The 22289-nt window shown below is 64.9% G+C and overlaps 1 protein-coding gene across 1 annotated transcript in view; it reads left to right on the top strand.

The window, feature by feature from the left end:
* Positions 1-1352: 1352 nt before the first annotated feature.
* The window catches only part of MUC5B (mucin 5B, oligomeric mucus/gel-forming), a 28322-nt gene continuing 7385 nt past the window's right edge, over positions 1353-22289 (top strand). Inside the window, exons 1-31 of the mRNA XM_073217366.1 lie at positions 1353-1469; positions 3619-3690; positions 4103-4153; positions 4385-4646; positions 4764-4878; positions 5008-5098; positions 5319-5425; positions 6291-6492; positions 6893-7018; positions 7138-7255; positions 7338-7476; positions 7763-7873; positions 8092-8161; positions 8477-8614; positions 8961-9125; positions 9415-9509; positions 10598-10724; positions 10962-11217; positions 11572-11627; positions 11732-11832; positions 11946-12097; positions 12481-12619; positions 12693-12806; positions 13670-13849; positions 14323-14562; positions 15439-15595; positions 15813-15941; positions 16097-16241; positions 16346-16389; positions 16461-16658; positions 16877-22180. Coding sequence (XP_073073467.1) covers positions 1400-1469; positions 3619-3690; positions 4103-4153; positions 4385-4646; positions 4764-4878; positions 5008-5098; positions 5319-5425; positions 6291-6492; positions 6893-7018; positions 7138-7255; positions 7338-7476; positions 7763-7873; positions 8092-8161; positions 8477-8614; positions 8961-9125; positions 9415-9509; positions 10598-10724; positions 10962-11217; positions 11572-11627; positions 11732-11832; positions 11946-12097; positions 12481-12619; positions 12693-12806; positions 13670-13849; positions 14323-14562; positions 15439-15595; positions 15813-15941; positions 16097-16241; positions 16346-16389; positions 16461-16658; positions 16877-22180 — 9274 coding nt within the window. The 5' untranslated portion in view covers positions 1353-1399. The remainder of the gene's footprint in view (positions 1470-3618; positions 3691-4102; positions 4154-4384; positions 4647-4763; positions 4879-5007; positions 5099-5318; positions 5426-6290; positions 6493-6892; positions 7019-7137; positions 7256-7337; positions 7477-7762; positions 7874-8091; positions 8162-8476; positions 8615-8960; positions 9126-9414; positions 9510-10597; positions 10725-10961; positions 11218-11571; positions 11628-11731; positions 11833-11945; positions 12098-12480; positions 12620-12692; positions 12807-13669; positions 13850-14322; positions 14563-15438; positions 15596-15812; positions 15942-16096; positions 16242-16345; positions 16390-16460; positions 16659-16876; positions 22181-22289) is intronic.

The following is a 22289-nucleotide window of genomic DNA, read 5'->3' as shown; positions in this document are numbered from 1 at the left end:
GGAGGGGCTGGTGAGGGCCCCCGGGTTCTGCGTGCCAAGGATGGAGCAGGCACCATGCAGGCCTGTGGCTGGAGCTCGATGCTGGGAGCAGGGCCTAAGTGAGACGGGTGGGCCAGCCGTGAGCCCTGGCCGCAGGTGGCCCGTGGGGTGGTTGGCCATGCTGAGGGGTGACAATCAGACAAGACGTGTTCTCCCTTTTCCCAGCCATTCCACTTGCACACATTTATCCTTGAAAAGACACCTCAGGGGGAGGCTGGGGCTCCCTGCTCACATATACCAGCCTGGGAAATGCCCACTACCCTGGGGGCTGGTTTCCAGTGGCCCTGTGCTCACCCATCTCCCAGCAGAGCACACCAAGGTTTGGGTCATGAGGGGGAGAGGTGGCTACACCTGGAGAGTGTCAGCAGCAGGCATCTGGGGAGACTATTCATGGCCAGTGGGCACCGTGTGACCCCTAAACCGGCCATACCAGCTGGGAGAGCTGGGCCCTCATGGCTCCTCTGGCTCCCTGTGAGGTGACCCCTTCAGCCCTGCTGGGGCCCTCAAGGGGCACAACCCCTACGCACCAGACCCTGTGCAGCCCACCATTGGCTGAGGACCCCAGGCTGGTCAGAGACCCCAGGGAAACAGCGGCTTCCTTTGCATCCACCCAGATCTGCCACTTAACAGGCGACCTTGGGAGTGAGGTGAGGATCAAATGGGGCAGGTGAGGGATGAGCACCTGCTGATTCTCAGCATGTGCAGCCAGGGCATCCACTCTTGGGCCTCGGTTTCCCCTTGAACTGGGTATCTGGGAAGGCGGCCTCCTTTGGGCCACCCACGGGCCACGCACACTCCTGCTGAGCAGGAACCCCCCCAGGGCCCCGAGAAAGAGCACCCTCACTGCCCCTCCCCACTCCTCAGGGTGGGGTGCAGAGCCTCCTCTCCTTTAAACCCACCTCTGCCTCAGCCAGGCTCCTGGGAGGGGCTCGACATGGGGGCTTAGTGTGAGGGGCTCGCTGGCCCCTCCCCACAGAGTAAGTCAGTGGCTGCAGCAGGGTGGACCCTGGCAGGGCCTTTGCCACCTAGAATGCATGGCCAGCACCACTCTCCCCATGCCAGGGCTGGTGCCAGTGGCCCATTCTCTCTTCTGATTCTTAGGAGCTGCCGGGGGGTGGGAGTCCTATGCCTGTGGGGCCCAGAGCCCCAAATCCTTCCTCCTCCAGGCCTCTTTCCTGCCTCAGCCCCTCCCAGAGAGCAAACACACGTGGCTGGCACAGAGGACAGGATGGGTCTGCGTGGCCCAGGAGCTGGGCACGGGGCCAAGGCCTCCTGCTACATAAGCCCCAGGGCCCCCAGGGGAGTGAGTGAGGTGGCCCACTCCCTCCTCACCACCATCTGCTGACGTGCCAGCCTCAGCATGGGTGCCCTGTGTGGGTGCTGGGCGCTGATGCGGGTCCTTGCGGTTCTGCTCCTTGTGCAGAAGGCAGGTAAGGCTGAAGCCCTTTTGCCCCATCATTGAGCAGGGCTAGCGTCCACAGGCCACCTGCTCGGGGGCTTGCCCTGCCGAGAAAGGATGGCAGGACCCCCACCTTGTGTGGCCTCTGGGGCCCCGCACGCCCTCAGACACTGGATCCTGGGTCTTGAGGGTGGGACAGGGTGGGTGCCAGAGGGGGCCAAGGCCAGGGCCTCTCTGGTCCCTCTGAGGCCCCCACATCGGAGTGGGCAGTGAGGGCCCCCAGCCAGGGTCCCTGCCCACCAAGGGGCCGCATGTTCTCGCTCAGCCCATAGCGGCTTTGAAATACCTCCTCGAGCGGGGAGCCGGTCGGCCCCAGCTCCAGGCACCTTACGCCCCACCTGCGGAGCGACCTTCCATGCCACCTCGCCTCCATTGTCCCTCGGGCATACTTTCATCACGGGGAAGCACCGTGACCTCTAATACAGTCAACATGAAAGATGCAGCCCTCAGGGCTGCCTGGAGCCCTGCCTGGCCCAGCTGAGCTCTGCTTCCCGTAAGCACCCCACGGCACCTCACACCAGCCCGGGGGTCTGAGCAGGCAGGCACCGGCCCAAGGCTCTCTCACCTGTGAAAGGAGGCAGTGATGGGAGGGGGCTGTGTCCCGGAGCCCCTGCCCCAGCCCCCTTCCTCAGGGAGCATGCAGAGCTTGGAGGCTTGCGGGGGCTTTCCTAAAGTGACTCCTGGTGGGGGTCCCGGGATCCCACCCGGCTGCAGTGCACAGCCAGCCCACTGCATGGTTTGGGATGCAGTTGCCAGTCTGCACGGCCAGGACCCTCTCAGCCAGGCTCTCCCGGCCTCTCCTGGGCCAACCTCTGTCCCATGCCCTGGGCAGAGCTAGCCTGGCAGGTGCCCTCACCCTCTGCCCACTTTGCCATGGTTGGGAGAAGATCCTTCTTGTCACAATGAGATGTGCACCCATGGTGGGGGAGTGTCCCCCTGGGCTGGAGCCCTTCTGGGGGTGCAGAGGTGGGGCCCAAGAGGTGGGGGCACGTGCACCCAGACCATGGCCTGAGGGCTGGCTGGTAGTGGGCATTTCTCAGGCCAAGTGACAGAGGTCCAGGTCTCACTGGTCAGCCCCCTGGCCAGAGGAAGGCGCCATGCACTGAGCCAGTGCTCATGCGAAACGGACCCTGAATGGAGAGGAGGGGGAGCCGCGCACCCCCCACCCACGTGAACCCCCCTGGCTTCTTGTCGGCCAGGCATACCCGGGAGGGGCTTTGGGTCTGGGGTCAGGGGTGGATGAGGGAATGCCGAGCTTCTGGGCACGCGGTCAACCAGGCCCTGGAGAGGAGAGAGTGATGGTGTGCCATGCCTGTGGTGTTTGGTCCCTTCCTGTGTGCCCCTGGGAGAGTCTGACAGGAGGCAGAAGCTGCTGAGCACCAGCCCCACGGGGGACCCAGGGACCCAGGGACCCCCTGCCTTCCATTCCCCACAAAGCACAGGCCTGGGCTGAGCTAGAAGACTCCCAGCGGATGCGAGGAAGGGACTCTAGGGCCACATGAAGGGCGCAGGGGCTCAGTCCTGCCCCGGGGGCAGCGGGAGGGGGTGGGGGGTCTGGAGGGATGCTGGATTCGGCTCTGCCTTGAGGCCTCGGGTGCTGTCTGGGCACCCGGCTCCCAGGCCCCCCACCTGCCATGACCAGTGTTCTAATGGGGTGCTGGCTCTGCCTTGTGTTTCTGCTAAGTCACACCAGGAAGCCTCCCCGACTGAGTGTCCTTCCCCACAACAAAGCCAGTCTTTGTCCTTCAAGGGACACCAGGGATGGGGCTGAGCCCTCTCCCTGGGGTGGCTGGGGTCAGCAGGACCACGCCTTTTCCTGATTCCATTCTCCTGCCCGGAGCTGGCTTGCAGCCCTGTCACAGTGGGATGAGGTGCCATCCTGAACCTGCAGACGGGGGCAGGGGGCAGCACAAGGCCACTGAGCAGGTGCAGCTCCCTGCTGGAGCCCTCCATCCTGGCGGAGGCCTTGCTATCTCAGTGAGTGACAGGGAGGCCAGAACCTGCTGTGTGGTCACCATCCCACAGCTGCAGAGACCCACCACCAGGTGCCCCAAGCATGCCACTGAGGGAGGGGTGGCTAAGGGCTGGCTTCTCCCCAGATCACGTCCCCTTTCCCACAGAGACCCAGCGGGGCTCGGCACCAAGCCGGGCAAGCACAGAGACGGCCATGGACAGTCAGAGCATGGATGCTGGTACGTAGCCCAGGCTTCAGGCAGTGGGAGGCTGCCCGAGCAGGTGGAGGGGCTGGGCATGGGCAGGGGTGGGAATGGACCCCTTTCCACACCGGCTGCAAGTCACACAGACCCTGCTGATCCCATCTGCCCACGGGAGGACAGAGCAGAGGGTGTAGCCAAATGAACTAAGACCCAGAGCAGAGAGCTCAGGCGCTCACACGGACTCACACATGTTCACTCATACACCGTGTGCACATGCTCAGGGCAACACGTAGATGGGGCAAGAGTGTGCGTCCAGCAGCCGGGGAGGGTTCTAGCAGGGGACAGTCACTGGGGGCCAGCATCCTGCAGCTCCCTGCTGCCCCAGAGTGGCCTGTGGGGGGATCCTGCCAGGCCACATCCCTTCTGTGACCCAGTCCTCACTTTGCAGCCAAGCGTGTGACCTTCATCCCGCCCATCACCATCCTCCCTACCATGAGCTGTAAGTGGACACTGCCTATGCTGGTGGGGTGGGGGTGTTTGCCAGGCCTGGGGGTCACCAATCTGGGGAGAAAGCTGGGACAGTGTAGGGCAGCGTGGCCAGGAAACCTCCCTGCGGGCAGCTCTCCTGGGGGCTGGGACGGGCGTCTGGGGTCTCAGGGAGAGTCAGAGGCAGCTAGCTAAGGTTTGGCCATGGGCAGCTGGCATGGGCCCCGCTATGCACTCCCCACAGCCCAGAACCCAGCGCATGACGGGCGGGTGTGCAGCACCTGGGGAGACTTCCACTACAAGACCTTCGACGGCGACGTCTTCCGCTTCCCCGGCCTGTGCAACTACGTCTTCTCCGCGCACTGTGGCGCTGCCTACGAGGACTTCAATATCCAGCTCCGCAGAGGCCTGGTCGGCTCCAGGCCCACCATCACCCACGTCATCCTCAAGACCCAGGGACTGGTGCTGGAGGCCTCCAATGGCTCTCTCCTCATCAACGGGCGGCGGTGAGCCAGCCTGGGCTACCAAGGGGCCAGGGATCTGGGTGGGTTGGGACTCAGAGCTAGTGGCGTCGGGGCACTAGACCCCACTGGCCGTGGGAAGACAGGACTCTGTCGCCCCAGGGAGGAGCTGCCCTATAGCAGCACTGGCCTCCTGGTGGAGCAGAGCAGCGTCTACATCAACATCAGGGTACGCCTGGTGCTGACCTTCATGTGGAACCGGGAGGACAGCGCCCTGGTGAGGATGCCTGCCCGCACACCCCTCCCTACCTGGCTGGGAAGGCCCCGCAGGGGGGCTGGAGTCTGCAGGGGCTGGGGCCCTGCCAGGCTGGCAGAGGCTTGGAGCTACCCCTCCCCTGTCCCCTAGCTGGAGCTTGACCCCAAGTACGCCAACCAGACGTGCGGTCTGTGTGGGGACTTCAACGGGCTCCCAGCTGTTAACGAGTTCTATGTCCACAGTGAGTGCCGCCTGTTTGGTCATTGCAGGAGGTGGAGAGAGTCCAGCATGGGGCAGTCTGGGGGTGGTTTCACCTGGGCACTGGATGGGGAGCACATCACGGGGGTGGGCCAATGCTCAACCCAGAGATGCCCAGAAGGGTTTTGGGGCCCCTTGGCAGCCATTCCCCACACTGCCCCCAGGGCCCCGCAGTGCTCTCCATACTGAGTGCCTCTCCACAGATGCCAGGCTGACTCCTCTACAGTTTGGGAACCTGCAGAAGCTGGACGGGCCCACTGAACAGTGCCAGGACCCCCTGCCCTCCCCAGCCAGCAACTGCACAGATGGAGTGAGCACCTCTCAGGGGCCCAGCCCCACAGCCCTGCCCCCTAGGGCATGGGGAGAGCAGGGGGGCAGGCTCAGGCTTCCTGGGGGGGTCCTTGGGTATCCAAGTAACAGAGGGTGTCCTGGGCCAAGGGCAGCCGAGGGCCTTGCCTCCACTCTTGATGCACACCGTCTGCATCCACGCACTCCACCTGCTGCACACATGTGAGAGCGAGTGTGCCTTAGGCTGCGAGTGTGCCCGTCTGTGGGTGCAAATACATGCCCACACACAGTCCCACTGAGGGTGGGGCACTTGGGCAGCCTGAGGTAGGAAGCCCTTCAGGTAAGCTGGGAGGACCCCTCCCTTGAAAGTGGCCTGGAAGCCCCAGGAGGCCCTGAAGTCAGCAGAATATATCCCTGAGCTTCAAACAGGACGTGGAGTTGCGGCCCACCCATAGCCGGCAGGGGCATCCTGAGGGCAGACAGGCATTTCTGCGTCCCCGTTCTCTGAACCACCCTCAGGGGTGGGAACTGCACCTTTCCTGGATGCTCACACCATGGGCAGGTGTGTCCTGGGGCCCAGGGTCATGGGTCACTCCCCAGGCCAAGCAGAGCTCTGCACCAAGGGTGGCAAGTTCACAGTGGTTGAGTAGAAGGATGGATGGGCAGCTGGCTGGCTGGATACAGGGAGGGATGCTGGACGGATGCATGATGGATGGGTGGGTGGATGGATGGGTGGGTGGAGGGACAGATGGGTGGGTGGATGGGAGGAACCTCAAGGGAAGGTAGGGGGCTCCCCATCCTGTGGATAGGTTGTGGGGCTGGGGCCTCCACAGCATCACGGTGATCCTGTGTGGAGGCCGGAGGGTGACCAGCCTCTGTCCCACCAGGAGGGTGTCTGCCGCCGGACCTTGCTTGGCCCAGCCCTTGCCCAGTGCAATGCACTGGTGGACCCGGACGAGTATGAGACCGCCTGCATTCAGGATCTGTGCCGCTGCCCCACCTGCCCATGTGCCACCTTTGCTGAGTACTCCCGCCAGTGTGCCCATGCAGGGGGACAGCCGCAGAACTGGAGGGGCCCTGACCTCTGCCGTGAGTACCCCCCAAGGCCTGGACCAGGGGATGCACTGGGACCAGCCCCAGGTCCTGCACCCATGTTGGGTCCCAGGGAGGTCAGGGAGGAGACCCTGGCAGGTCTGGCAGGGACACAGGGCAGGCAGAGCCACTCGGGGAGCCCACAGGGAGAGGGTGGGCAGGGGAGCAGAGGGCAATGTTCCAGGTCCGGGGCCTGGAGGGATGGTGCGCCCTTACGACCCTTCACCTACTGCCTCACCAGGAAGGGGGCTGGGGGCGCAGGGGGAGGCTCTTGAGACGAGGGGCTCCAGGCTCAGCCCTGGATTTTGATGACCTTTATGGACACACGGAGGGCGGGAGCCTGTCCCCCGCCTGGGCGCCCAGGCTTCCTGGGGCCAAGCACTGCCTCGTCCTGCAGCCCAGACCTGCCCCGGCAACATGCAGCACCGGGAGTGCGGCTCACCCTGCGCCGACACCTGCTCCAATCCGGGGCGCGCCCAGCTCTGTGAGGACCACTGTGTCGACGGCTGCTTCTGCCCCCCAGGCAGGTCCTCCCGGCCCTCGGGACTGTGTCCGGCCCACCTGGGCCCTTTGCCCCACCCCGTCACTGTGTTTTCAACCCACAGCCCCAGCCTCCGCTGACCTCTCGACCCCCGTCCCCAGGCACAGTGCTGGATGACGTCACCCACACGGGCTGTCTGCCCCTGGCACAGTGCCCCTGCTCCCATGGTGGCCACCCCTACGCCCCAGGCACCTCCTTCTCCACCGCCTGCAGCTCCTGGTAGGCCCTGCCCAGGGTGGGTGCACGGTGGGGGTCTGCCTCCCTACCTCCTGCCACCTGTGCTCATGGCTTTCCTTGTCAGCACCTGCTCTGCAGGCCTGTGGCAGTGCCAAGACCTCCCATGCCCCGGCACCTGCTCTGTCCAGGGCGGGTCCCACATCTCCACCTACGATGAGAAACTCTACGATGTTCACGGGGACTGCAACTACATCCTGTCCAAGGTGTGGCCCTGGGCGGTCTGGGCCTCTCTTGGGATCCTCAGCTCTCTTTCTGCCCGGGAAAGTGTCCCTTGATGGCCGTCAGAGTGAGTGAAGCCCCTGAGATCCTCCCATCCTGAGAGGGGGACTGAGGTGCTCCCATGCCAAGACAAGGAGGTTCCAGGGGCCACCGCGAGCCACTGTCCACCTCCCCCCTGCATGAGTGTCCTGGGGACAGGGCAGCCCTTTGGTACCCTGCCTGTATTGAGGGTCAGTCACTCCAGCTCACAAGTGGGTGTTGCCCTGTCAGAAATGTGCAGACAGTGACTTCACGGTGCTGGCTGAGCTGCGGAAATGTGGCCTGACAGACAATGAGAACTGCCTCAAGGCGGTGACGCTCAACGTGACCAGAGGGAGCATGGTGAGGGGCCTGCCTCCATGCCACCCACGGTCCCCGGACTGGGGCGGGGGGTGGAGACAGGGAAGCCAGAGCTCGAACTCCCTGTCGAGCCTCTCAGGCCCCAGGGGCAGCCACCCCCGGCCCTAGGGTCACACGGAGGCACAGTCAGGAGGGCACCCCAGGTCCGCAAGGCGGCTGGCTCCTCCCCACCCTGGCCACAGCCCCACCTCCCCCACCAGGCCATCCGGATCCAGGCCAATGGTGGGGTGTTCATGAACTCCATCTACACCCAGCTGCCCGTGTCAGCAGGTACGTGGCCCAGGGCGGTGGGGCCTCTGGGGGTGGTCTGCTCCCAGGGCCTGTGCAGAGCCAGCTGGGCTCCCGCTGGTTCTCTGTGGCCTCAGGCAGCTCTGGAAAGTCCCACGGCAGGTTCCCACCTGCAAAGTGGGGATGTCCATGGTTCCATTTCTGCTGCGGTGGGGACATGCTTAGTGCGGTCCCCCAGGGGAGCGTCAGCCGTCCCTCTCAACCCCCAAGTGCAGGGGGTACCCTGCTCGGCTCCCGGGGGTCCTGCCGGCAGGTCCCCAGGGAAGGAGCCCGGGCCTGACCACGCCCACCCCGCAGCCGGCGTCACTGTGTTCAGGCCCACGTCCTTCTTCGTGCTGGTGGAGACGGGCCTCGGGCTGCAGCTGCAAGTGCAGCTGGTGCCCTTCCTGCAGGTGGTCATCAGGCTGGACCCCTCCTACCACGGCCAGATGTGCGGTGAGGCCCGGTGGGCTGGGGGCGGGGCACTCAGCTCCAAGCTGCACGCAGGGGTCAGGGGAGTCTGGCTGGAGATGGGGACCGGGGGGCAGCCACTGCCCACATGCAGCAAGACCCCTGCCCCAGCCTGGGTCAACGGGCGTCTGACCTGCGGCCTGGGGGTGGTGTGGGAGGTCAGCATACAAGCCGCGCCACCCTCGTCCAGCAAGCCTCGCACAGGGCTGGTCCCCAGGGCGTGCTGCAGAAGGCTCTGCACCCAATGCCTGGGAGGGGCTCTCTGACGGGCCGGCCCTGGGGAGGCTCCAGGGGGACCTCAGCTCCACTGATGCCCAGGCCCGGCCCTCAGGCCTGTGCGGGAACTTCAACCAGAACCAGGCCGACGACTTCCGGACCCTCAGCGGTGTGGTGGAGGGCACAGCCGCCGCCTTTGCCAACACCTGGAAGACCCAGGCCGCCTGCCCCAACATGAAGAACAGCTTCGAGGACCCCTGCTCCCTCAGCGTGGAGAACGGTAGCCTCACTCGTGGGGAGCCCTCCGGTTGCCCTAGGACTGGGTCTGGTTGCTGCCCTTCCCGGCAGGAGGCCTCACATCTTACTGGGGTTCAGGGCCAGGGGGGCTGAGAGACCCCCAAGATGCAGGCATGCAGGCAGAGCACCCTGTAAGCAGTGCCCACATGGCACAGTGGGTGGGTCCCAAATCCCAGTCCAGCTCTGTGTGCGGAGCGAGGCTGTGGGATGGGTGGGGGCAGAGGACCGCTGAGCCATGCCTGGTGATGGACAGCCACTGGCCCCTCCTCCAGAGAACTATGCCCAGCACTGGTGCTCCCTGCTGACCGACCCTGCTGGCGCCTTCTCACCCTGCCACTCCACTGTTGACCCCGCGCCCTTCCACATGGTGAGACCCCTGACCTGCCGGGGAGTCCCATCTGCCCACCTGGAGCTGCCCCCCCCACGCCTCCCTTGGGGGCTGCCTCTCTCCAGGACCACCCGCGGCGCATAGGCTGGCCAGTCAGCCCCCCTCTGGGCTATGGAGGATGCGACCGTGGTCGGGGTGTTTGTGGACATAACAATGGACCACTGACGGGTGGCTAACGCTGGAGAAATTGATTCCCTCCTGTCCTGGAGGCCGGAAGTCCAAAACAAAGGGCTGCTCCCTCCCAGACCTCTAGGAGGGGGTCCGTCCTGCCTCTGCCCCTGGGGCCTCTGGGGGCTCCCGGAGTCCTGGGCTTGTGGCCGCGCCCCTCCAGCCTCTGCCTCTGTGGTCACGTGGCCCTGGCCTCTCCCATGTCTGTGTCCGTATTTCCTCTTATAAGGACACCTGTCATGCTGGGTCAGGCCCACCCGATGACTGCACTGTGACTTAATTACCTCTACAAAGACCCCAGTTCCAGTGAGGTCACGGTCACAGGACCCAGGGCAGGGCTTCTACGTCTGTTCTGGGCTCCCAGCTCAACCCACACAGTGGCTCATAGGCCGCTTTCCAGAAGCATAAGGCCCTAAAACCCACATGACTTCACCCTGAGAGTGTATGTCTAAGTGGTGGAAGCCCCAGGCCCACCCTCCCATTTTGGGGGTGGTGTGCCTCCACCCTGCTGCGCACTTTCCCCACCCACCCCACCCCTCCTCTGCCGCCTCCCACTGTCAGTCTCACTCCTGCCCACCCCATCCATGTTGTCCACATGTAGCACGACCAGTGATCTGTGTAGAACGCAAACTGGACCCTGCAGCGACCTGCCGAGACCCCTCCTTGGACCCCAACCTTAGCCTTGGCCTCTCTATCACCATGCTCTTGGCCTCTCGGTCTCTGAGCCCCCAGCCCAGGCGGGGGTCCCCTGAACAGGGAGAGGAGGGCCCTGGGTGGACCGGGGTCCCTGGTGCAGGCCTGGGAAGGGGTCTCGGAGGGGAGGGGGCAAGGGGTGGCAAGGGGGCCTCTTGCCATGTGTGGCCTGGGGTCCCTGATGGCCCCGGATGGCCTGTCCCCAGAACTGCATGTTCGACACGTGTAACTGTGAGAAGAGTGAGGACTGCATGTGCGCCGCCCTGTCCTCCTACGTGCGTGCCTGCGCCGTCAAGGGTGTGCTGCTCCGCGGCTGGAGGGCCGGTGCCTGTGGTGAGTGTCCAGGGCTGGCTGTGCTCTGAGCAGGGTGGTGTGGGGCTCTGCAGGGCAGCAACCCCCATCCACAAGCTCTTGGCAAGAACTTTGCACCTCCTCGTCCAGTCCAACCAAGAACCTTGTGCCTCCACAATCTGGGGTCCTAAAAGGGGAAACCGAGTCTCAGCCCACATAACCCCCAGCATTCGAGGGCTGCCAGCCACTGACCTGAGGGTTGCCCCATCCCTCCCACAGCCAAGTACATGAGCAGCTGCCCCAAGTCCCAGAGCTACACCTACGTGGCAGATGGCTGCCAGCCCACCTGCCACAGCCTGAGCCAGGCTGACATCACCTGCGGCATTGCCTTCGTGCCCGTGGATGGCTGCACCTGTGCGCATGGCACCTTCCTGGATGAGGCCGGCACCTGCGTGCCAGCAGAGGCCTGCCCCTGCTACCACCGTGGCTCCACAGTGGCTCCGGGAGAGGTTGTACATGACAACGGCATGGTGTGGTAAGGGGCTGGCAGGGGTGACCCCTCCTCGATGTCACTGTCTCCAGCCGCCGGTGGGCGGTGCTCACTTTGAGGCCATCCCCCACCCTGGCCTCGCTGGCGGCCCCTTTACCATCAGAGGGGGCCTGTCGTCCTCACTGCCGAGTCTACACTGCCCCCGCTCCTTTGCACACTGACGTGAAGGCCTCTGTGGGATCTGCGGCCTCCACAGTGACCCTGGCAGCTGGCGCCATTCTCACCTTCTGACGAGGCCTGGGGAGCACAGCAAAGCCCACGTGCCTGCCCAAGAGGGCTGAGATCTGGGTGGGGTCTGTGGGGCAAAGGGCAGCGGGCAAAACCGGGTCTTTCTCTCAGCTCGTGCGTGAGAGGGAAGCTGAGCTGCCTGGGAGCCGAGCGGCTGCAGAGCACAGGTGCCTCCTCCCTCCCGCTGTCCCTTGGGGGAGGGAAGGGGTTTCTGCGGGCCTGGGGGTGGGGGTCCTGGCACAAAGGCCCTGCAGCCGCCATCCCTCTGCAGGGTGTGTGGCCCCCATGATGTACTTGGACTGCAGCAACGCCTCGGCGGGCACGCCCGGGGCTGAGTGTCTCAGGAGCTGCCACACGCTGGACGTGGGCTGTGTGAGTTGGCGGGGAGGCCACGGCCCCCGAGTGACCCCTGAGTGGTGTCTGCTCCCTTAGCGCCCCTGGGCCGCAGCAGGATGAGCTGCTGACAGGTGCCTGCCTGCCCACAGTTCAGCAGCAACTGTGTGTCCGGCTGCGTCTGTCCCCCGGGGCTGGTGTCAGATGGGAGCGGGGGCTGCGTGGCAGAGGAGGACTGCCCCTGTCTGCACAACGAGGCTGCCTTCAAGCCTGGGGAGACCATCAGGGTCGACTGCAACACCTGGTGGGTCCAGGGCCCCTTGTCGGGGGGCATGGGCAGAGCTGGCCTTAGCCAGTGGGCCCTCGGCAGGAGACAGGCAAGGAGCTGAGGCTTGGCACTGCCCCTGGAAAACCCTGGGGCCTCATTTGTTCTCTGGAGGGTGCCCCAGGGACAGCAGGGCTGGTCACATGACACCAGGGCCACTGACCCTGCCCAGACACAGGGGCTGTGGGAGCCTTGAGATAGGAGCAGAACAGGGCCGGTGGTGGGTCCCAGGTGCCCTGTGCTCACGTCTTCATTAATGCTCACGAGCTCGGGAGGGGTGGGGTGGGGCAGGGTCCCTGTCCTGGTCACAGCTGGGAGGGGGCTGGCAACAGTAGTGGGTGGTGTTGCCCCCTGCCTCGTAGCACATGCAGGAACCGCCGGTGGGAGTGTAGCCGCCGGGCCTGCCTGGCCACCTGCGCGGCTTACGGGGACGGCCATTTCATCACCTTCGACGGTGCGCGCTACAGCTTCAGCGGGGACTGCGAGTACACACTGGCCCAGGTATGCGGCCCCCACGTCCCCTGCAGGCCAGGTGCCCTCGGGGCTGTGGCCCATCTTGCTTCCTCTGTCCCAGGACCACTGTGGGGGCAACGGAACAGCCAATGGGACCTTCCGCATTGTCACTGAGAACGTCCCCTGTGGGACCACAGGTGTCACCTGCTCCAAGGCCATCAAGCTCTTCCTGGAGGTGAGGGAACTTTCTCCCTTCTGCAGCGCCGGGGCCTCTGGCCTTCCAGCTCTGTTTGTGTCCTGGGGCCACTGCAACAATGGCCACAGCCTGGGTAGTTAAAACCAGAGAAGTCCATTCTCCTGCAGTTCTGAGCCAGGACTCCAACATCCAGGTGAGTGTGTCTCCAGGGAGGACCCTGCCCACCTCCCCCAGCTTCTGGGGCACCAGCGTTCATCCCTGGGCTGTGGTCGCGTCCCCTGGGCTCTGCTCCGCCGGCACATGGCCTCCTCCGTGTGCCCTTCTCCTCCTGTCCTCTCCAGGGACACCTGTCATAGGACTTAGTCCCCCCCAAAGCCAGGAGGACCTGGTCTCAGATCCTACACTTGATCCCATCTGCAAAGTCCCTTCTCCCAGATAAGGTCCCATCTGCGGTTCTGGGGTGAGGACGTGCACATGCCTTTTGGGGGCCTCTGTTCAGCCCACCACTCTCAGGGATGTATACTTCCAGCAGAGGAAGGTTGGAGTTCACAGGGCAGAGAGCAGAGCTAGCTGCTGGCTGGGGAGCACCTCCCCTGGAGGGCAGGGAGGCGCATGAGGAAGGCAGTGTAACTGGGGGGTCAGTGGAGGCAAGAATGGGGGTGAGGCCCCAGGTGCCACATGACCTCCCACGGTCTCATGCTGGGCCGTGAGCCAGACTTGCCTGTGGCCCCTGCCTGTGCCCAGCCTCTTGCCTGGCGTTCACAGACAGTGCCAGGAGCCCGGCTCATTCTCAACGCCAGCCCCACTCCTTAGGCACCTGAGCATGGCAGAGTCCCTGGGCTGAGCTCCGAAGCCAGCCCTGTGGCTCCCTGCAGCCACCACTCCCCTGTGCTTCTCTGCAGAGCTATGAGCTGATCCTCCGTGAGGGGTCCTACAAGGTGGTGCAGAGGGAGCCAGGCGCAGACCCGCCCTACAAGGTCCGGTACATGGGCAACTACCTGGCCATTGAGACCCGCAGTGGCGTGGTTGTGTCCTGGGACCGGAAGACCAGCGTGTTCATCCGGCTGCACCAGGATTACAAGGTGAGGGCAGGTGGGCTATGGGACCCCCTTGGGTGGGGGCAGAGCCCCTACTCCTAGACCTCCCCTGTGAGGACTGCCTGGCAGCTGATGGTCTGCTGAGGGCTTGGGTGAGTCCACCCACAAGGTCTGGTTCTGAAAAGGGGCACGTGGAGCCCAAACCCATAACTGCCCTTTGCTTTGGTCTCCCTGCTTGGAGTACCATGTCCCCGGGGCTGAAGTTCTATGGGGGAGCAGGTGCCTCCCTGCCCATCTGTCTGCTACAGGACCCACCATGCACCCCTGTGGTCCTGCAAGTTCAAGAGCACTGCAGGGGGGAGCTGGGTGCCTTGCAGTCACCCTCCTGGGCTGGCCCTGTGCTCCAGCCCCACCTCCCTCAGCGTCTGCAGGGACGCTGCCAGGGGGAGCTGGGTGCCCTGCAGTCACCCTCCTGGGATGGCCCTGTGCTCCAGGCACACCTCTCTTGGCATCTGCAGGGGCGCATCTGTGGGCTGTGCGGGAATTTTGATGGCAACGCCGTCAACGACTTCACCACACGGAGCCAGTCCGTGGTGGGCGACGTGCTGGAGTTCGGCAACAGCTGGAAATTCTCCCCATCCTGTCCCGATGCCCTGGCCCCCAGAGACCCCTGCACCGCCAACCCGTACCGCAAGGCCTGGGCCCAGAAGCAGTGCAGCATAGTCCACAGCACCACCTTCGCCACCTGCCACTCTCAGGTGGGCCTAGAGGCAGGGCTCTGGGTTGGGGGGCAGGGGCTGGGCTTCCCTCCCTCCCTGCTGGCTGGAGCTGGGTCTGGCCTGGGCTGAATCCTGAGGAGGGTCTTCACCATGACCACCACACACGGCACACTGTCTGGACCTCCTCCCAGGCAGGAGCCTGAGCCCCAGTCCTGGCACAGAGCACCCCTACTGCTCTCCTTGAGCACAGCCTCATGCACCGGAAGCCGGGCAGGGGGCCATGCAGGCCCCGGGTGTCACCGCCCCAACCTACCTTCCCTGGCCTGCTAGCGTCCAGCACAGATGGAACCTCAGCAGGGCCTCCAGCCCAGCTGGGCCTCACGGACGTGGAGGGTCGGTCAGGGATTGGCCTCAGGGACTCTCCCCCAAAGTATTTCCTGTTATTTTAACAAGAACTTGAGTGCCCACTCACGAACACAGTCTCATGGGCTGCGACTTGCCTGGTGACAGGAGGGTGCTTGATAGGAACAGTGTGCGGGCAACGCAGGTACGCCTGTGTGAGGCCCTGGGTCCCTGTTCCTTTGAAGCCTCTCTGGGTGCCTTGCTCAGGATGGCACTGCCGGTTGTGGCCGGCGCGAGGCTTGGTCCACCGCGGGCTCTCGTGCTGGTGAGGGAGGGGTGCAGGTGGGGCTGCCCGGGGCCCCAAGGAGACAGGCAGACCCTGGCGTGTCAGGACAGGATCACAACACAGACAGGGTAGGGCTGGTGTGCGGCCAGGTGTGATCCCACAGGAGCAAGGGAGAGGGGCAGGCGCCGGCAGAGGCGGGCAGGTGGGCGGAGCCTAGATGCCCGGGGTGCCCGCCTCGATGCCAGGGATATTGGCTCTGCTGAGCAGACCCTCGCCCCCTCCCCAAGGTCGACTCCACCAAGTACTACGAGGCGTGCGTGCGGGACGCGTGCGCCTGTGACTCTGGGGGTGACTGCGAGTGTTTCTGCACTGCCGTGGCCGCCTATGCGCAGGCCTGCCACGACGCGGGCGTGTGCGTGTCCTGGCGGACCCCGGACCGCTGCCGTGAGTCGGGCTCTGTCCGTGGTGCTGACGGGGGCGGTGGGGTGGCGGGAGGAGGCCCACCGCGCGCGTGCGCGCTCACGTCGGGTGCGCAAACCAGGCAGGGCTCCCCAAGAGCAAAGGGGATGGCTCGGCAAGGGATAGGAGTTCCGAGCGTCGGGCGGAGGGAGCAGGCGGCCTGGGCGGCCGCGCACCCTCACGCGCCCTGCTCTGCTCTCAGCCTTGTTCTGTGACTACTACAATCCCCGCGGGGAGTGCGAATGGCACTACCAGCCTTGTGGGGCCCCCTGCCTCAGGACCTGCCGCAACCCCAGTGGCCGTTGCTCGGAGGACCTGCCGGGCCTGGAAGGTGAGGGGCGGGCCGTCCGGGGCAGGCGCACCCCAAGAGGGCGGGGGGGGGGGGAGACGGGCCACACCCCGACGCGGAGTCAAAGGCGGCCTCTGGCAGCACCAACCACCTGGCCTGAGCAGAGGCGTCTTTGCCCCGCCCTGCACCCGCCCCAGGCTGCTACCCAAGGTGCCCGCCCAGCAAGCCGTTCTTCAGTGAGGACCAGATGAAGTGTGTGGCGCAGTGTGGATGCTACGACGAGGACGGCAACTACCACGACGTGGGCGTAAGGGTCCCCACAGCAGAGAACTGCCAGAGATGGTGAGGGGGGCAGGCGGTGGGGCGAGGTGGGGGCGAGGGGGCAGCGGGCAGGGATGCTGGCCTGCCCTCGCTGGCACTCAGCTATTCTCCCCGCGCTCCCCCAGTGACTGCACGCCCAGTGGCCTCCTGTGCACGCACAGTCTGTCAGGTAAGGAGGGACCCAGGTAGGCTGGGGGCCAGGGGCAGGGCTCTGAGTGAGCCTTGATCTATTGTCTTCAGCCTGCACGTGCACCTATGAGGGCAAGGCCTATGGCTACCACGACGTCATCTACAACACTACAGACGGGCTGGGTGCCTGCTTGACCGCTGTTTGTGGAAACAATGGAACCATCACCCGGAGGGCCATGGAATGTCCCGGAGCCCCATCCACCATGCCCTTTACCTTCACCACCACCGCAGCCCCACCCTCCACCACAGGTGAGCCCGGCAGACCTGCGTCTGGTCCTGCTGGATGACGGTCTGAGCGGTGAGGGAAGACCCGGTGGGTGCTCAGTGCCGGGGTGCCAGGCACAAGGGCCAGCCCAAGTCCTGCAGAGGCCCAGGGCTGACCTGCAGGCAAGCGGACATGTGTCATCCCGCTGTGTGTGGCTGGCGGGGGCGTGGGGGAGGCTGACAGCTCTGCCCTCTCCCCACAGGTGTGGCTCCCACCCCTTCCACTGTGTGTGTGCATGAGCTCTGCCTCTGGTCCGACTGGTACGACGGTGGACACCCAGAGCCTGGCATGGGAGGTGGGGACTTTGAGACATTCGCCATCCTGAGGCAGAGGGGCTACCGGGTGTGCCCAGCCCCCACCAGTGTGGAGTGCCGGGCACAGCGGCTGCCCGACATACCCCTGCAGGAGCTGGGCCAGAAGGTGGAGTGCAACCCCATCCAGGGGCTGATGTGCCTCAACAGCGAGCAGAGCCCCCCGCTCTGTCACAACTATGAGCTGCGGGTCCTCTGCTGTGACTACGTGCCCTGCAGCCCTGCCCCCGGGGTCACCACCCAGCAGCCGCTCCTCACATCTCTGGCCACCCCCGCCCAGACCACATCAAGGCCAGGAACCAGTCTCTGGCCAACCAGGGCCTCCCCCTCACAGACCCGGGCCCCCAAGACCACCAGCACTGGGTCCACGGCCCCCTCCCCTAAGCCCTCACCCACCATCAGTGCCACTGTCACCCCCACCACCTCAGCTGTCACCACAGCCACCTCCCCCTCCACCATCTCCCTCACCGGGCCACAAGCCACAGAGCCAGGGACACAGAGGAGGAGCAGCCCAGGGGTGACCATGGCTCCCAGCACCACATCGATGCCTTCCCTTTCCAGAGGACAGACCTCCCCGGCATCGTCCCTGCACCCCAGCTACGTGCACACGCTTGTGACCTCCTCCATGGGGAGCCCCACATCTCCAGGCTTCACAAAGGCCACTGCCCTGGGCACATCTCCATCAGTCCTTCCCACTCACTCAACCCGGTGGGGGACTTCGGGGGGCACCCTGCAACACCCCACTTCATGGTCAGTGACGACGAGAACCTCCACAGCACACTCAGCACTGGGAACACTGGCAGGGACGCCGGGCCCCCACGCGCTGTCCACCATGCACACCAGGACCAGTACACCAAGAGCTGAGATGCCCACGGCCACAGCCCACATCACGGGCGGGCAGGGCACGACTGCGTGCCAGCCCAGGTGTGAGTGGACAGAGTGGTTTGATGTGGATTTCCCAACCTCGGGAGTCACGGGTGGAGACGTGGAGACATACGACAATATCAGGGCCACCGGGGCCAGGATGTGCCCAGACCCGGAGAAGATTGAGTGCCGGGCAGAGAATTACCCTGAGGTGAGCATTGACCAGATCGGACAGGTGCTCAACTGCAGCCTGGACATGGGGCTGGTATGCAGGAATGAAGACCAGAGGGGAGAGTTCAACATGTGCTTCAACTACAACATCCGCGTGCTTTGCTGTGATGACGTCCGGCACTGCCCACGCCTGGCTCCTGGCTCTACTGCCCCTACGGCGCCTGTGCACAGCAGCCCCACCGGGACCACCAGGCTGCCTGAGCACTTGTCGTCAGCCGTCACCCAGAGGCAGCTCACCTTCCCCAGCGCCCCTCCAGTGACCACACTGCTGACCTCCGGCATACGCACCACCACTGGGTCGCCGCTGACCGGGCCCAGATTCGGGACCACCCAGCGCTCCGGCACCCTGCAGACCAGCTCCACCAAGCTGACCCTGGCCACCTCCTCCTCCACGGGCTGCATGCCACGGTGCACGTGGACAGACTGGTTTGATGAGGACTACCCCACACCCGGTCCCAATGGTGGGGACTTTGAGACCTTTGCGGTCTTCCGCTCAGCAGGCCACGTCTTCTGTGAGCACCCCCAGGACATTGAGTGCCGCTCGGAGAGGGCGCCACAAATGGCCCTGGAGGACGTGGGGCAGGTGGTCCAGTGCAACCTCAGCTTTGGGCTGGTGTGCCGGAACCGCGAGCAGCCGGGGCCCGTGCCGTACTGCCACAACTTCCACGTGCGCCTGCTCTGCTGTGACAGCTACAGCCACTGCCTCTCCACTCCTGGCACCACGGAAGGCCCCTCCCCATCCCCGGGGACTGCCAGCACCTCTGTGACACCCCCAACCAGGGCCATCTCCCCGGCCCACTCTCTTCCCTTCATCTGGGCCTCGCAGACCTCGACTGGACTCCCCAGCACAGTACCTGGTCCCTCTCCGTTCCCGAAGACTGCCAGCACTTCTGTGACACCCCCAACCAGGACCACCTCCCCGGCCCACTCTCTGCCCCTCATCTGGGCCTCAAAGACCTCAACCAGGCTCCCCAGCACCATGCCTAGCACCATCTCAGGCCCCTCTCCATCCCCAGAGACCACCAGCACCCCCATGACACCCACCACTAGGGCCACCTCCCATCCCTGGGCCTTGCAGACCTCGACCAGACTCCCTAGCATGGTGCCTGGCACTACCTCCCGCACAGGGTTCAGCACCTGGGCTTCCTTATCCCCCCCCACACCTGAGGCCACAAGCTCCCCACTGGGCAGCACTTCATGGTCCCCCTCAAGCCTTGCGACACCTAGCACAGGCCCCACCACAGCTACCTCCAGGTGCCAGCCCGCCTGCCGCTGGACAGACTGGCTGGACAGCGACCAACCTCTTCCTGGCCGCTACGGGGGAGACATAGAGACCTACTACCACATTGCGGACGCTGGTGGCCGGCTCTGTGCAGACCCAGAGGCTATCCAGTGTGAGGCTGCCCGCTTCCCAGATGTGCCCCTCCAGCGCCTAGGCCAGGTGGTGCAGTGCAACGTGGACTATGGGCTTATCTGCAGAAACAACCGGCAGAGGCCAGGCCACACCTGCCTCAACTACCAAATCCGTGTACTCTGCTGTGAAGACCACAGCCGCTGCACCAGCTCGGCTGCCCCCTGGTCTCCCACACTGGCCTCCAGTGCCAGCACCAGCACGGGCGAGAGCTCAGTGGGGGTGTCACCGCTCCAGACCACTACCACCACCCAGATTCATGCCTCCTCCCCCAGGTCCACTCGGAAGGTCTCCATCCCCACCACTGGGACTGGCCCCTCCCCACCCAGCACCATTGAGAGGGTCTCCATCAGCACTGAGACCCAACCCTACCCACCAAGGACCACTGAGGGAGTCTCCACTCCTACCACTGGGACTGGCCCCTCCCCACCCAGCACCACTGAGGGGGTCTCCATCAGCACTGAGACCCATCCCTACCCACCAAGGACCACCGAGAGGGTCTCCACTCCTACCACTGGGACTGGCCCCTCCCAAGCCAGCACCACCGAGGGGGTCTCCATCCCTACCACTGGGACTGGTCTTTTCCTACCCAGCACCACCGAGGGGGTCTCCATCCCTGCCACTGGGACTGGCCCCTCCCCACCCAGCACCACCGAGGGGGTCTCCATCAGCACTGAGACCCATCCCTCCTTGAGGACCACCGAGGGGGTCTCCACTCTTACCACTGGGACTGGCCCCTCCCCACCCAGCACCACTGAGGGGGTCTCCATCCCTGCCACTGGGACTGGCTCCTCCCCACCCAGCACCACCGAGGGGGTCTCCATCAGCACTGAGACCCATCCCTCCTTGAGGACCACCGAGGGGGTCTCCACTCTTACCACTGGGACTGGCCCCTCCCCACCCAGCACCACCGAGGGGGTCTCCATCCCTGCCACTGGGACTGGCTCCTCCCCACCCAGCACCACCGAGGGGGTCTCCATCAGCACTGAGACCCATCCCTACCCACCAAGGATCACCAAGGGGGTCTCCATCCCTGCCACTGGGACTGGCCCCTCCCAAGCCAGCACCACCGAGGGGGTCTCCATCCCTGCCACTGGGACTGGCTCCTCCCCACCCAGCACCACCGAGGGGGTCTCCATCAGCACTGAGACCCATCCCTCCTTGAGGACCACCGAGGGGGTCTCCACTCTTACCACTGGGACTGGCCCCTCCCCACCCAGCACCACCGAGGGGGTCTCCATCCCTGCCACTGGGACTGGCTCCTCCCCACCCAGCACCACCGAGGGGGTCTCCATCAGCACTGAGACCCATCCCTACCCACCAAGGATCACTGAGGGGGTCTCCATCCCTGCCACTGGGACTGGTCCCTCCCCACCAAGGACCACAGAGAGGATCTCCACCCCCACCACTGAGACCCATCCATCCTTCAGGACCACTGAGAGGGTCTCCACCCCCACCACTGGGACTGGTCTCTTCCTACCCAGCACCACCGAGGGGGTCTCCACTCTTACCACTGGGACTGGTACCTCCCCACCCAGCACCACCGAGAGGGTCTCCATCAGCACTGAGACCCATTCCTCCTTGAGGACCACCGAGGGGGTCTCCATCCCTACCACTGGGACTGGTCCCTCCCCACCCAGCACCACCGAGAGGGTCTCTATCTCCTCCACCGAGACCTATTCCTCCCTGAGGACCACTGAGGGGGTCTCCATCCCCAGTCAGTCTGCCTTCTCCCAATTCTCAACCAGAACCGTCAACTCAGCATCCCCCAGCACCGCTCCAGTGACCACACTGCTGACCTCCGGCATACGCACCACCACTGGGTCGCCGCTGACCGGGCCCAGATTCGGGACCACCCAGCCCTCCGGCACCCTGCAGACCAGCTCCACCAAGCCGACCCTGGCCACCTCCTCCTCCATGGGCTGCATGCCACGGTGTGCATGGACAGACTGGTTTGATGAGGATTACCCCACACCCGGTCCCAATGGTGGGGACTTTGAGACCTTTGCGGTCTTCCGCTCAGCAGGCCACGTCTTCTGTGAGCACCCCCAGGACATTGAGTGCCGCTCGGAGAGGGCGCCACAAATGGCCCTGGAGGACGTGGGGCAGGTGGTCCAGTGCAACCTCAGCTTTGGGCTGGTGTGCCGGAACCGTGAGCAGCCGGGGCCCGTGCCGTACTGCCACAACTTCCACGTGCGCCTGCTCTGCTGTGACAGCTACAGCCACTGCCTCTCCACTCCTGGCACCACGGAAGGCCCCTCCCCATCCCCGGGGACTGCCAGCACCTCTGTGACACCCCCAACCAGGGCCATCTCCCCGGCCCACTCTCTTCCCTTCATCTGGGCCTCGCAGACCTCGACTGGACTCCCCAGCACAGTGCCTATCACCATTTCAGGACCCTCCCCATCCCTGGAGACTGCCAGCACCCACACAACACCCAGCACTAGGGCCACCTCCCATGCCTTCTCTCTTCCCTGGGCCTTGCAGACATCGACCGGACTCCCTAGCATGGCGCCCAACACCACCTCAGGCCCCTCCCCATCACTGAAGACCACCAGCATCTTGCCACCCATCACTGTGTCCAGCACAGGCCCCTCCATCCCCGCCACTGTCAGCCCCACTGCCTTTCTCAGCTCAGCCTTCCCCACCGGCTGCTTTTGCCAGGCATTCGGACAGATCTTCTCCCCGGGTGAGTGTAGGAGCCTGTCCCTTCCCTGTGGATTGTCCACTCAGGACACCCACTTCCTCCTTACCCATCCTGCTCTCTGGCCTTGCCCTGGGACAGATGCCTCCTGCTG

The sequence above is a fragment of the Manis javanica genome, chromosome 11 (assembly GCF_040802235.1).
Source record: "Manis javanica isolate MJ-LG chromosome 11, MJ_LKY, whole genome shotgun sequence".
Lineage (NCBI taxonomy): Eukaryota > Metazoa > Chordata > Mammalia > Pholidota > Manidae > Manis > Manis javanica.
This window is presented reverse-complemented; position numbering and strand designations above follow the sequence as displayed.